Source organism: Taudactylus pleione, unplaced genomic scaffold (genome assembly GCF_031769625.1).
Source record: "Taudactylus pleione unplaced genomic scaffold, aTauple2 ptg000041l, whole genome shotgun sequence".
Taxonomy (NCBI): Eukaryota; Metazoa; Chordata; class Amphibia; order Anura; family Myobatrachidae; genus Taudactylus; species Taudactylus pleione.
In genome coordinates this window covers 18,916,862-18,931,108 of record NW_028284443.1, presented here as the reverse complement: position 1 = coordinate 18,931,108, position 14,247 = coordinate 18,916,862, and the positions used below count along the sequence as shown (strand labels likewise).

Sequence of the window (14,247 nt, the reverse complement as noted above, 5' to 3'; positions counted from 1 at the left end):
GCATATCGGGCATACACACTGCATGATACCGTATGCTCTATTTGTCGTTCCAATTCAGCAAAATCGGGCCGATATCATTCAGGTTTGTACCCAGCCTTATGCTGCCCATCCACTAGGCGATTTTGACAGACGACTGCACGATGACGTCGTTATCGTGCAATTGCTTGCAAATTGTCCGCAAATCGGGCAGTAAAATGTTAAAAATGACCAGCGATGTGCATGTCCGTTGGTAATTTTTAACATCATCGCCCGCGGTCAACCTGACGGCTGCCGTCATGTTGCCATGTTTGATGATGATTGATCTGCATACACTGAACGTCTGAACGTTCAGTGTATGCACTTCACCCCTAGGGGGACGACAGCATGATTATGATGTTGTAATTGTGCCGTCGTCCCCGCATTTTGTAGTGGATGGGCAGCATTAAGCTTGTTAACTGTCCCGATCAGCCGTGCAGTCTGTCCACAGTGTGACCCTGTCAGCTGCCTGTGAGCCGTGTACACACTGGGCCTGATTCAGACCCGGTCGCAAGCGCTCGCAACCGGGTCGATGGTAGCCCAGAGCGCATGCGTAAGACCCGGATAGCGACGGGCGTTCCGGGTCTCGCACCAAAGGGGGCGTGCTGTCGATGTTGAGTGACAGCACGCCCCCTTTGGTGGGCGGGTCAGGGTGGGGGGTGGCTGCCCAGACGAAGGCGTTCCCATGGGATCGCCTACCATTTGGGGACGGCCCCAGGAGAGTTTTCGGCTCTTTTTGAGCCGAAAGCTCTTTGGGGCTTGCGGCCACGAGACCCTACCAGAAGGGTCTCGTCGCAAGCCCGATAGTCGCGATGGTCTTGACCATCATCCTGGTCACCCAAAGCAATGCGAGCGGCCTGGAGGCCGCTCCATAAAAAAAGACGCCCTGATTCAGAACGAGCACTTTGTCAAGAGCGTCCGGCTCTGAATCAGGGCCACTGTGCAGACATAGCACAGTGTGTGTACGGGCTCCTATGGAATCGGGAGGTCCACCCGATAAACAGTACATAAGATGTGACCTCCCGATCACGACCATTGCGGAAACGTTAAAAGCCGTTTATCAGCTAACGCTCCTGCATCGGGGCAGCGTACACACCTATACAATCCAACGGATGATCTCTAGATATTGAAAGAACACCACAACATTTGTATAGATGTGTACCCAACTTTAGTTTGGTGGGAGGGCTTAAAAATTTTGCCACAAAGTCCCGCCTGCGCCCGATCACTGCTATTGCCATTCACACTGCACACTTGGCTACATACTGGCGTTGTGATAAAAGGGACGGAGATGATGAAGATAGCGAGAAAATAGATGGATTCAACTTCGGACATAGGCGGCCGCGACACACTACAAGCCAGCACAGCAGCAGCACTAGTAGTAGACTGGCAATGCGCGCTCCCGCCTCCCCCGCACTCAGCGCTGTGCCCACTTCCTGACGTCAGGCTCCGCCCCGGGGACGCGCACAAGCAGTCAGTCAGGAAGAGGGGAAAAGAAGATGGCGGACATGGACGAGCAGCTGTCTGACGAGGAGAAGGTGGGTAGTGTGATAGTTAACGCTGCTAGTACCTGGACGGGAAAGGCGCAGGGCAGATAGGCGGCTGCGGGCAGGCCTGGTGCTGTACGACCGCTGGGTGAGGGATACGGGCAGGTGACGGTGATGTACTTGATCAGGGGCTGGGTGACTTCCGTTTGGCCCCTGGGTGTCGTTCAGGGATAGGCTGCGGCCGTCTCCTCTGCCGGTGTGTCCGCTCCTTGTACGGCCTTAGCCGAAAATAGGAAGCAGAAGGGCGGAAACCGGCCATTCAGGGGTCCGGGGGGCCACATAGCTGTGTGTATGAGCTGTCACCCCCGTGCCTGTGTGCGCGCTACATGTCCCGCATGCCTGCTCCCAGCAGCCGTTACCTGCAGGGCTCTGTAGCAGCAGCGTCTCTCTATGGGGCAGATGTTTTAAGCGCTAGGTAGTGATACATTGGAGAGTGATAAACTACCAGCCAATCAGCTCGTAACTGTCATTTTTCAAACACATGACAGTTGGGAGCTGAGTGGCTAGTCGTTTATCTCTCTGCACTTTATCACTTCCCAGAGCTTCATACATCTACTATGTTAGCTTAAAGGAAGCTGCTGCCTCCTCTCCCTACACTCAGCATTACTTGGTAGCTGTCTCCCCGATCACTAACTGATAGCTGCCCCTCCTTCCCTCCCTATCCCCAGCTGTGCCTATGCCTGATAGGTGCCCCATCTTCCTAGCTCTGCCTATGCCTGATAGGTGCCCCCCTCCCCAGCACTACCTGATAGCTGCCCCCCTAGGTATGGGCATCGACCATCGATGGTTAGCAATCATCAATGGTTGATGCTATTGCCATCGCTGGTAGAGAGTCAATGGTTTTCTGCCATCGTTGGACAAGCGGGAGCTTGTTTTTTCTGTCTCGCTCCCCGGCAGTCGCTAATGGAGAGTCCAATCCCGGGTACTTATTTTAATCCCGGGATTTGGGATTGAAAAACGTTCAATCCCAGTATTGAGTAGGTGGTGTCACAGGCAGGCACTCCATCCTCCTCCAGGCCGCCAGTCCTTACCTGTGTGAGAAAGCTCTGTAGTCTCCCTTAATGTGGTGTCTGTATGACAGATATCTACCTTTTATTACAGACCTCAATATCCTAGATGGTACATGTTTCTGTGCTAGCGCACTCAAATTAAGGAACCATTATGAAATAAATGATTATGCAATAATTCAGATAATCCACAAAGAAGCCTTACTTATTAGAGAAATTGTGTATATGTTCGAGACCTGCACCCACATTTCAGCTGGTGCATCAGGCGGCAGGGTTAATCACAAATGTTCCATCAATCCATAGGTGAATGCAAACACCCAATGTTTTATTCTGTGCATGTTTCCCAATGTTTACTGCCTGTGGACGCATATCAAAATTGCAAGGAGATCCATCCAATTTCGATGGCCAGTGATTGGGGGTGGCAAACAGCGGCGGGCATTTCAGGGGCATGTTAGTGTCAGGGACTGCTTCTAAAGACGCACTTCCACTGAAAACAGCAGCCATAGACCCATAGACACACTTTTCAGGCGCAATGGCCAGTGGATCTGCCGATGGTGTAAGTTTGTACACACATCAGTGGATTCGTGCATTGGCCCATAGACATCAACTAGAAAGAAAAAGTGAGCACCTTTAAAAAAAAATAAAATAAAATAAAAAAACACCAGTGTAATTGCCTCATAAAATGTGGTGTTCGCCAAATCAAATGCCGATATTTTGGTTTCTATATAGGGCTTTTTCTAGATGGTATCAGGACAGTTGTATCCTGGCAAAAATCAAAGGTGCAAAAGCATGAAGGACTTATATAATACATACTAATTAACTGATAGCCCACAACTGGTATAAACAGGGAGTAGTCATTTGTTCCACACACAGGACTGCACATTGGAAACACTTGGTTAACATGTCTTTATATATGACATGGGGCTGTATTCAGCAAGAATGATGATGTTGTCCCGAATATTATTGGGCAACATTGTCAGATTTTTTTATAAATTATTAAATGTTATGGCTGCTATTCAGCATTTTATTTAATGCTGGGACAGTGGTTGCGTTTTCACGCTGTCCCTGCAATGTTTCAAAGGGCATTGTTTTCGGGATTCTGGAAACGAAACCCATTTCTTCTTCTGCACATGCTCAGTCATGCACTTGCGAATACTCTCCATTCCTGCTTTGCGGTGACCTCCCTGACTGTAAATTCAACTCCAGCCTGCCTAAATTTAATGAATTGTACATACATTTTTTTGGTCTTGTCCTATAATTAATTCTCTTTGGACAGAATGTAAGTGAATTACTCGGGTCACTTCGGAGGTCCTACCACACCTTACGGAAATTGCTCTTTTACATTATTTTTCTATATCAGTACAAGCCCACAAGAAATATGTTATACCCCTTTTACACCAACCGAATACCCCGGGTTATTGCCAGGTTGGGCCTCAGTGTGAACAGCTCCTAAAAAAAATAACCCAGGATGATTTACCCGGCAATCTTACTCGGGTTGAGAGCAGGGTTGAAAACGGGTTGGCCCTGGGTCAAGCAGCAGTGTAAACGGGTGCTAGCTGAATTATTTGACCTGGCTAGCTCTGAAAGATGCTGATTGGAGCTTCTGGGGCTCTGGCAGATGATGTCATTTGTCAGTGCCCTGCAGAGAGAGACGCACATGCAGCCCATCGCTTGCCTGCCTAACCCCCTTCACCACAGCAGCCTGACCAGCAGCCACAAAAGCAGGCAGACATTGCCTGCCACAGCCAGAGCAGTAGTCTGCCATAATTACTGCAATGCTGTAAGCAGTCCCCACCCCTCTCTTTTGTTGCCTTTTGTGACCTCATCTTTGTCAGCCCTTAATAAAGTAAATTTGTAATGATATCTATAGGGAAAAGCAGCGATTACCCGGGTTCAGTGTAAACAGGGCAAACCCGAGTCGAGTTGCAGTGTAAACGGGGTCTGAAGACAAGTTCGACCCGGGTTTGACCAGTGTCTAAATTCCTGGGTCGAACCCGGGATTTTTTTGTAAAAGAGGTATCATTGGACATATCTTTATAGCTACAAGAGCAGCCTTAGCACAATATTGGAAAATACCTGATCATCTTTTAGAAAAAATGTCTAATGTTTTGAAATGGAAACCTTTGGATTTAAATACTCCACTTCTACCTCATCCCCACTGAATAAATTGTGATTAAATTGTGCCCTTGGTCTGATTTTTATGACACTCATATCTCGACGAAGGCTTCAGCTAGTGTTCCTTCTACTTAATTCCTCCCAGTAACACCTTTTGTGCTTTTAATTTCTTATTTATTACTTCTACTCATTCGCACCTAGGGGTATATTGTTCCCAAATATTTTTTTTTTCTGATCAATTTGTTTACTTTTGTGTTAATCTAATTATACTTTAGTAGGTGTGTGTACTTTTTACTTTCACCTTCCTTCTTCCCCTTCCCTTCCTGTGGGCTTTTTTTAAATTATTTATCTCCGTTTTGTTCATTTACTTCCTTATCTGTATTCTTTTGTTTGTTTTGTGCTATATAATGTATTACAGATTGTGGGACCATATTGTTATATATCTGTTGTGTATGATTTGTAATGTAAAAAATATTTTTCTATAATAAAAACTATTTGAGTTACAAAAAAGAAATCTGTACACATGCTTTACAAATATAAATATAAAAGCATGTCAATATAAATGTATACAGACTAATATAAAGCCAATGTAGACAGTTTTGACAGTTTGACCTTATACTCAGCAGTCACCACAAAGCATTGACGGAGACTGGGGCAGAGTTTCAAGATCCTGCAGGGACTTACGGGAAAATATCCCTCTGTCCCTGTAGTTTTCGGGATGTTTAAGGATTTGCTTTATATAACGACATTCTGAGATGGCATTCTATAATGGAAAGATCTTTCAAATAATTTAACGCTTTTTGCATTGCTGCAGTGATTGCGCTTAGCCCCAAAAAATGTGGGTCCCAGGGACCCTTCACTTTAAAAAAAATAGGGGTTCTATCTGACCTTTTCTGGGTCCCATCTAAATGTAAGTTTTCTGTAAATCTAATAATTTAGCAGCTACAGCCCATGAAGCATGTAGTAAACAAATTGGCCCCCACATGAAGAAAAATACACACATTGGCCCCGATAGGATAATCAAAATATAAACGCATTGGCCCTCCACAGGAAGAAAGAAAAACAGGAAAAAATATAAACGCATTGGCCCTCCACAGGAAGAAAGAAAAACAGGAAAAAAAATGAAACACATTGCTGTTTGGTCCGACTAAAGGATTTCTTCTCACACTCCCCTGTGGGTGCGAGAAATCTAACAAAAGTGCCCGCCGAGTGGCTGTTTTCCGGCTTAGCATGGCGCTAATAGCCACGCGGCTGGCACTTTAGACGGAGAATGCTGGTTCTCGCGACTAAACATCAATATTAAGTCGCAAAAACCGGCATTCTTGGACTTAGGCCTTTATTCAAGTAGTTTTGCGTACGAGATAAAGTTTTGTCTGCCGTACTTTCCGCTTACATTGTGTATTTTAGCTGCGGAAACATATCGCGCCCGTACCAGCGATTCGCCCTATTCAATTGCAAAAGACACGAAAACGACAAGTGAAGTCAGAATAGGCAAAAAGTGGTGTCAGATTTGGGGAAATCGTCCTGAACCCCCCCAAAAAGATGCGTAAACATTGGGGATCAATGTAGTTACCCGATTAGCCCTAGTGAAATTGTTTGGTACAATTGCCTTTAATTAGCGTCTTTGCACAAGTGGTGAAGAATGGCGTTAAGCATTTTATTTATTTAGAGAAAATAAGTAGGCCAGTCAAATTTGGGGTTCTTGAAAATGGGTGCTAGCATATTTAAAAGTAGCTAAAGTGAAGTTTTAAAAATCGTAAAAACGCACCTTAAGCAAGCACCTGCAATAAAAAAAAACACCTTACCCATACTTGCAGACCCCCCAAAAGTCTATTTACTTTTGTAAGTTTGTACCCCAACTTTGCACTTTTTCGCCCCCATTTTCAAAGTGCTTTTTTGGGGTGTTTCTGGCTTTTTTTTTTGCAGGCTTTTTTTTTTTGATGCAGTTACCCTTTGGGGGGCTGTCCCAAGGGTGCTGAGTGGTTACCCTACCTTTGCACCCCAAAATAGAGATTTCGCACTTTGTTTCTCCACCTATTCAGAGGCAAATCTTTTTTGAAACCCAAAGCAACATACCAGTGCTCAAAATAAAAGTGCAATTAACATGAGCAATATGTATAAAATGTATTCATATGAATGAATATATATACATATGAATATATTTGAAAAAAGTGAGTGCACCTTATTTATCACTGTGGATATATATATATATATACATATATATATATATTTATTTTGTGTGTGTTTGTCGGGTGATTGTGGAGGCCAGGTCATCTGACGCAGCACTCCATCACTTTCCCTCTTGGTCAAGTAGCCCTTACATAGCTTGGAGGTGTGTTTGGGGTCATTGTCTTGTTGAAAAACAAATGACGGTCCCAGTAAGCGTAAACCAGATGGGATGGCATGGCGCTGCATAATGCTGTGGTAGCCATGCTGGTTCAGTGTGCCTTGAATTTTGAATAAATCACAAACAGTGTCACCAGCAAAGCACCCCCTACACCTTCACACCTCCTCCTCCTCCATGCGTCACAGTGGGAACCACACATGCAGAAACCATCCGCTCACCTTTTCTGCGTCTCGCAAAGACACGGCGGTCGGAACCAAAAATCTCAAATTTGGACTCATCAGACCAAAGTACAAATTTCCACTGGTCTAATGTCCATTCCTTGTGTTTCTTGGCCCAAACAATTCTCCTCCTCTTGTTGTTCATCCTCAGTAGTGGCTTCTTCGCAGCAATACGACCATGAAGGCCTGATTCACACAGTCTCCTCCGAACAGTTGATGTTGAGATTTGTCTGCTACTTGAACTCTGTGAAGACTTTATGTGGTCTCTAATCTGAGGTGCTGTTAAGTATCGGTTTCTGAGGCTGGTTACTTTTGGTCTTCCTTTCCTGGGGCGGTCCTCATGAGAGCCAGTTTCATCATAGCGTTTCATGGTTTTTGCAACTGCACTTGAGGATACATTAAAATTTCTTGAAATTTTCCGTATCGACTGACCTTCATGTCTTAAAGTAATGATGGACTGTTGTTTCTCTTTACTGAGTTGAGTGGTGGTGCCATAATATGGATTACAACAGTAGTCAAATAGTGGTATCCACTGTGTACCTACCCTACCTCTGCACAACACAACTGATGGTCTCAAACACATTAAGAAGGCATATATTGCTACATTCACAGTTCATAGACAAATTTGGAGCAAATGTCCCATTTGAAAATCCAAGTCCAAAGTATCCCATATGGTGAATGGGGATGTGCACTCCCGTAGGCTATAGTTACCAGGTCCAGTGTCCGAATGGTGAAACAGGGTCTTTGTTAGCAGCGCCTGCAGAGCTGTCGCATAAGTAGTAGTCCCTTGGGCACGGTTCCTGGTCCAAATAGCAATTTTTAGCAGCCAAAGTATCACAAATATATGGGAAGATAGGTGGGCTCCTGCTAGTCAGTGGTGGTCATATGAAAGCCAGTCACTGATGCATTTCGCTGTGTGAAGTCACAGTATTATCAAAGGTGGTGGTAGTCTGGCATAGCACCTTTTTTATACTGGTTATCCAAGATGTCTGCTAATTAGCAGCTGATGTGCATCAGAGTCATTTGATACAAAAATAAGCACAAACAGATATCAATAATCACAAACAGTCAATCAATGTAAGTATAGCGTTGCCCCCTAGGCTGTTTTAGTGGGGAACGGCGCCCTGCCCTCCTTCTGGAGGGCAAAAAGCACCCTGCCCTCTAGAAGGAGGGCAAAAAACGCCCTGCCCTCACAGCCTGCGGTGACTCGGTCACCGCCGGAGAATAGACGCCGGGCGCATGCGCCCGGCATCTATTCTCCCTGTCTGCAGCGCTTGGGGGCTGCCCGGCGTGTCCGTAAGTGCCAGGCACACCCCCAAGAGTGACGAAAGGGGGACGTGTCTTATAGACACGCCCCCTTTTTGGACGCGCGCGTGCACAAATGTGCCCTCTAGCTCCGACGCCCTGCCTGCCGCCGGAACTAGAGTGAACACTATCAGTACATAGTAACAATAGTGGCAATAGTGGGAGACAGACCCAGTTAATAAATCTGTTTCATAGGTACCTAATAGAGAGGAAACCATATATCGTTTAATAGGACTTAACAGCTGCTGCTGGAAAGTAATCAATCCTGCCTTTTTCGCCTATTACATTGCATTGCGTTTTCGCGTACGCGAAAAGTGTTTACAATTGAATACAGAAATAAGTTTCTGCCTGGCGAAAAGTAGCAATTGGTGATACTTTTTCGCGGATTCTGACTTTTCGCTTCTAATTGAATACGGGCCTTAACTGCCAACTGTCGGATCAAACAGTGCGGTGAATTGAATAGCCCCGGGAGCTCTGATTCTCTACTAGGCTACCTGTCACAAATGTTGCTCCATGCTGCCGGGTCTGACAAGTATAGACAGCCGCCCGGCAGCCTTCGGGCAATACCCCCTCCTCTTGTGCAGACATAAGCGGGCCCACCAAACACTCCTGGGGCCCTAGCTACGGATCCTGGCGGTGGCCGCTGCAAGCACTATAGCACCCTTGTACAGCCGCTCTGCCTTGAGCCGGCCCGCTTACACTTACCGGAGGACGTCTTCACTCTGGGTGCAGGGGCCATCATTGTCACGCCAGGTAATTCCCTGCAGTGCTGCTGCATGACAGTAAAGGCGCCAAAGAGGTCCATCTGCTTTTTATTGTCTGCAACCGGGCCAAGGTCAGTCAATCATTTAATGAGCCAGGGATTGATCGCAGCGGAGCGCGTCCCTAGGGACCCACCCATTCTGATAGTGAGTCCCTTGTCCTTGATATCGGGTAAAATACTCGCTATGGCTTGCTCTCTACAGTGCGATACTCTACAATATGGGAATTAATGGAGATGATTGTTATGTTCTCCATTAACCCATTGCTGAATAGTGGAAATACTTAAAATGCGGTAATTATAGGGTTTGCATTTTTTAAGTAAAGAAATTCATAGCTGAATAGACCTCATAGTCACTGAAATGCAACTTTGGGCCGAGTCTAATAGCTGGCGAGATGTAGGCATTTTAACTGCAAGATTTAAAGATGCACTTTTTTGTAGGCAAAAATCAACCTGGTTTTGCATTTAAAAAAAGAAAAATGCATTTTAGCCGCAAATTAAAAAAAAATGCAGATATCTCGCAACTTTCCTCAAATCGTAGCGTATTATATTTTTCCCTTTTGTTTCTTCTTTCTGGATAAATATTTTTCAGATGAGAGATCCCATTCCTTGATACTTTCTTTGGGAATAGTATGTCCAACTTGTCACATACAGATTTACAAAAGCCAGTTTAGCAAACAGTTATTTCATGATTTTAATATTTTAAAATTGCACTACATTCTGTTTGGCAGCAAAATGTTTGTCATTGGAGTCTAGCAACAGATTTCATGAAGTAAATGTTTAATGAGTTGTTCTTTTATTGAAATCATTTTCTATAAAACTACAACAGTATAGCATTCAGGCAAATCGAGTAAAGTAAAATGGAGAATATCTGAAACCTTTACTACTAATATAACTGCAGCTAAGGATTGATCATAGCAAATATATTATGTAATATTCACTAATGGGATTCCATTAACTAATTTCTGTCCACCTTGTATATTTAAAAACATCTTTATCTACAGTTAAGGTTATGCTGCTATGTGTCAAACAGAGAAGTAGGCTGGCATATAATTAAAACTACTAATTCCTAAAATGTAACTTGTTCATCACAACTGGGAATATAAATATTGTCATAATTGATATTTATGTAAAGTTTTTTTTTTTTTCTGACAATGAATACTGGAACATAAGGGTAACTGAATAACACTAAACAAATGTAACATGATATATGAATAAGAAATAACTAATTTAAACGAATATATGTGAAATTTGGGATAGTTAGTTATGACAAAAGGCAGGTTAAAATGATGATTTCTTATACGAATAACGTAATTCAGCGAATCATATCTGAGCAGTACTAGCACCCTGCAACTGTCAGAACCTGTTGCAGTTCCTCTTTGCACTGGTGCTTCTAGCACACAAACTGCTGACTCTCAGCAGTTTGTTGCATTAGCTGAGTGTGATAGAAGCACCAGAGCAGAGAGCGACACCCCAGGCAGGATAGAGGAACTGCACGAGTTGTGACAGGTGCAGGGCGCTAGAATGAAGACTACAGTACCGCCATGATAAAATATATTCGAGATGCTTGAACTTGTTTAAAAGTGATTCTCAAACTAGTTGTCAGTTCAGCTATAAGGTTAGAAAATTAACAGGACGTACTCAAACTTTAGATAGATTAAAAGGTTTCATCTAAATTCAACCATCGTTGAGCCGGTTTGAGCTTAACGGCTGTATTGTATAATAATTGTAAAAGGTTTTATTGCAAAACTCATCCTTTGAATAGTGTTCACTCTAGCTCCGGCGGCAGGCAGGGTGCCGGAGCTAGAGAGGACAACCTTGTGCGCGCATCCGAAAAGGGGGCGTGGTCATGAAAAGGGGCGTGTCTATAAGACACATCCCCTTTTCGTCATACTTGGGGGCGTGCCCGGCACTTACGGACACGCCGGGCAGCCCCCAAGCAGCACATCGCGTCCATCGTGCTGAATTGAACCTCCCTAAGAATGCAAAATCATCCACAGATCCTATCTGCAGGTGGATTATTTTTTATTTATAAGGAAGCACAGAGCGGGCTTTATTTAGAAGTGTACGCAGTTGCAGCCAGGGTTGCGTTTTTTTTCGGTGTTGCAGTGGTGGTACTATGCAAATGTTAGTTTAAGCTTTCTTCTTGTGTTCTAGTGTGTGCTGGACAGTGCAAGCCCTGAGACTCCCACTTTCAATGCCTGTGGATGGTGAACTCTGCCTGCTGTCCCAAACACTCCACCATCGGCACACCATTGACACTTGCCCCAGCCTATGGCTAGCGCAATGTCTCCTTTTGAACTTTGGCTAAACATGGCCACTGTGGCTCTTTGTCTGAGAATGCAGCCACTTTTAGTGGCACACTCAGGACACTCCTATGACACGCTCATGAGACAACCTTTTTTTGTGCATACAATTCAGACCACCTCCCAGTCACCAGCCAGGAACACTAGTGGTTTTGCCTCACTGGTTCTAATGCCAGCGCCTCCATATGCAACCGTGGACTCTGCATACACATGTAGGGGTTTTAGGACTTTTTGTGCATGTACGAGTACATATACTGATCAGCCATAACAATAAAACCACCTGCCTAATATTGTGTAGGTCCCACTCGTGCTGCCAAAACAGCTCTGGTCCGTCAAGACGGACTCTATAAGACCCCTGAAGGTGTCCTGTAGACACTAGCAGTATATCCTTTAAGTTTTGTAAATTGCGAGGTGGGGCCTCCATGGCTCTGACTTGTTTTTCCATCACATCTCACAGATACTCCATGTTCCAGTTCTGTCGCACACGTGCCCATTGTCGGCACTATCGGCAGTGGAGAGGGGTCAGAACAGACACTCTGACTGGTTTGGGGTAATGCAGCCCCAAATGCAGCAAGCCGCGATGCACTCTGACACATTGCTATACAGTAGCTCTTCTGTGGGATAGGACCAGATGGGCTGGGCTTCACTAAACGCGTATCAGTAAGCCTGAGGTGCCCATGACCCTGCTGCTAGTTGATCTTCTTTGGACCACTTTTGGTAGGTGCTAACCACTGCATACCAGGAACATACCATGAGACCTGCAGTTTTGGCCCATTTGTTTAACCATCACAATTTGGCCCTAGTTAAAATAGCTCAGATCCCATTTTACCTGCTTCCAACACATGAACTTCTATAGTGAATTTTTACTTGCTACCTAAATATCTACCTTCTGTAGGCTGGGGATGGTGATACTGCAATCGATGGGCCGGCCGGGTGGGCTGAGCCTTGATCATATCATAGGGACACATCAGAACGATGTAATGAAGGACGGAACAATACCTTGTTCCGTCCTTCATTACCTGCAACTGGGACACTTGCGTTAACGGGTCACGTGCAGCACGGCCATCCGGACGATGTCGCAATCGTCTGCGGGAGCGTGCATATTGGCTTTACACACTAAGCGATGTGGCCGATATGTCGTTACGATTCGGATGGAAACGACATATATCGTGCCGACATCACTCCACTGTGTACCCTGGATAACACAACCATAATTTCCCACAAATGTCTTGCACATGTCGGTTGCTTTGCCTATGTTCCTGTTCTTTTCCCCGAAGATTGTTTGGACTTGGCCTGTAGGTATGTTTTTGGTCATAATCTTGCTGTAAGGTTGTACCCATGACCAACTAAGTACAGACCAGAGGGTATTGTATGGTGCACCAACATGCTGTGTTAGCTCTGTTGTTTCAGGGTACCAGTCACTCTGGGATCTAGCAAAAGTGCCACAGACTATCTTGCTTCCTCCACGTTTCATCATTTGTGTTACAGGTTTATTTACTAAGCAGCCACCGCTTCTCTGTATATTTAACAATTCTTTCAATAGCAGAATATTGGGTGTTTCGCTGTTGAAAGCATTGCCCTTTTAAATGATGGGCTTGAACAGGCTAGGGAGTGGCAGCTTTTATAAACCGACGCATAATAAGTAATCCCCGCACACTGAGGAACCATTCTCGACTGCGTTCAAAAACCCTTCGTGATGAACCAAAAATTTCACATTTCGATTCATTGGTCCACAAGACCTTTTTCCAGTGTTCAGTAGTCCACTGGCTGTGCTTCATGGCCCAGGCAAGACTCTCTTGCACTGCTGCTGAACAGCTGTAGGTTTTTAACCCAGTTCTTCTCTTAAAAAGGCCTTGTCTTTATAACATTTACATTATTTTTAAGTTTTTGCTAACCTAAACTTTTTTTTTAAACCTCTAGCAGGTTATTGCCTTAACCTTGTACCATTACAGGTTATGCACTGGACAGAAATTGCTTAGATTTCATTAAAAACTAGAGAAATTAGGGTGTTCTAAAACTTTTGATATGTAGTGTATATTCTTAGAAACACTTATACAGAGAGGCAGGCTGAGAATATGTGCTACACACTGCAGGCAAACAGATGAACATTTGAAGAGCCACTATTGGTCTTGTCTGTCCAAGGCAAATCATCTTCTACAGTATATGTGTGCACCACAAATAATTGTCCCTCTTTTTTATTTGCATTACCTCCTTTTCATACTGCTGATAAACGAACCTGGATGGTGAATTGGATGGAGCACTGAGGACCACTAGTTGCTACTGCATTTACAAATTCACTGGCTCATACTATAATGTCTTTATCCAAGGATAAAAGCAACCCTTTCCTGAGCTCAACACAAATACAATTTTGATGGTTGTCTCCCTTTAAAGGCATTCAAATGAAGTGTGATAGAATTGGTAAGAAACGATAGTTTAGAACAGTTAGAGAGCTTCTGTGAGGAATGTGGTTTTATTGTATTTGCTCTAGATCAGTGCAACCTGGAGAATTCTAGAATAGCTGAGATGAGGAGACTTATGGGGGGCATCCACTAGACGATTTTATCCCTGTCCAACCTCTTAACGATTTTCCCTTGAAGTTTCCCCTGAAATTTGATCTTCCACTCTGAACA

The 14,247-nt window shown here is 44.5% G+C and overlaps 1 protein-coding gene across 1 annotated transcript in view; it reads left to right on the top strand.

Annotated features, from left to right (window-relative positions):
- The first annotated feature begins 1,400 nt into the window (after positions 1 to 1,400).
- CAPZA2 (capping actin protein of muscle Z-line subunit alpha 2) overlaps positions 1,401 to 14,247 on the top strand; it is a 42,387-nt gene continuing 29,540 nt past the window's right edge. Inside the window, exon 1 of the mRNA XM_088457681.1 lies at positions 1,401 to 1,550. Within this exon, the coding sequence (XP_088313807.1) occupies positions 1,512 to 1,550 (39 nt within the window). The 5' untranslated portion in view covers positions 1,401 to 1,511. The remainder of the gene's footprint in view (positions 1,551 to 14,247) is intronic.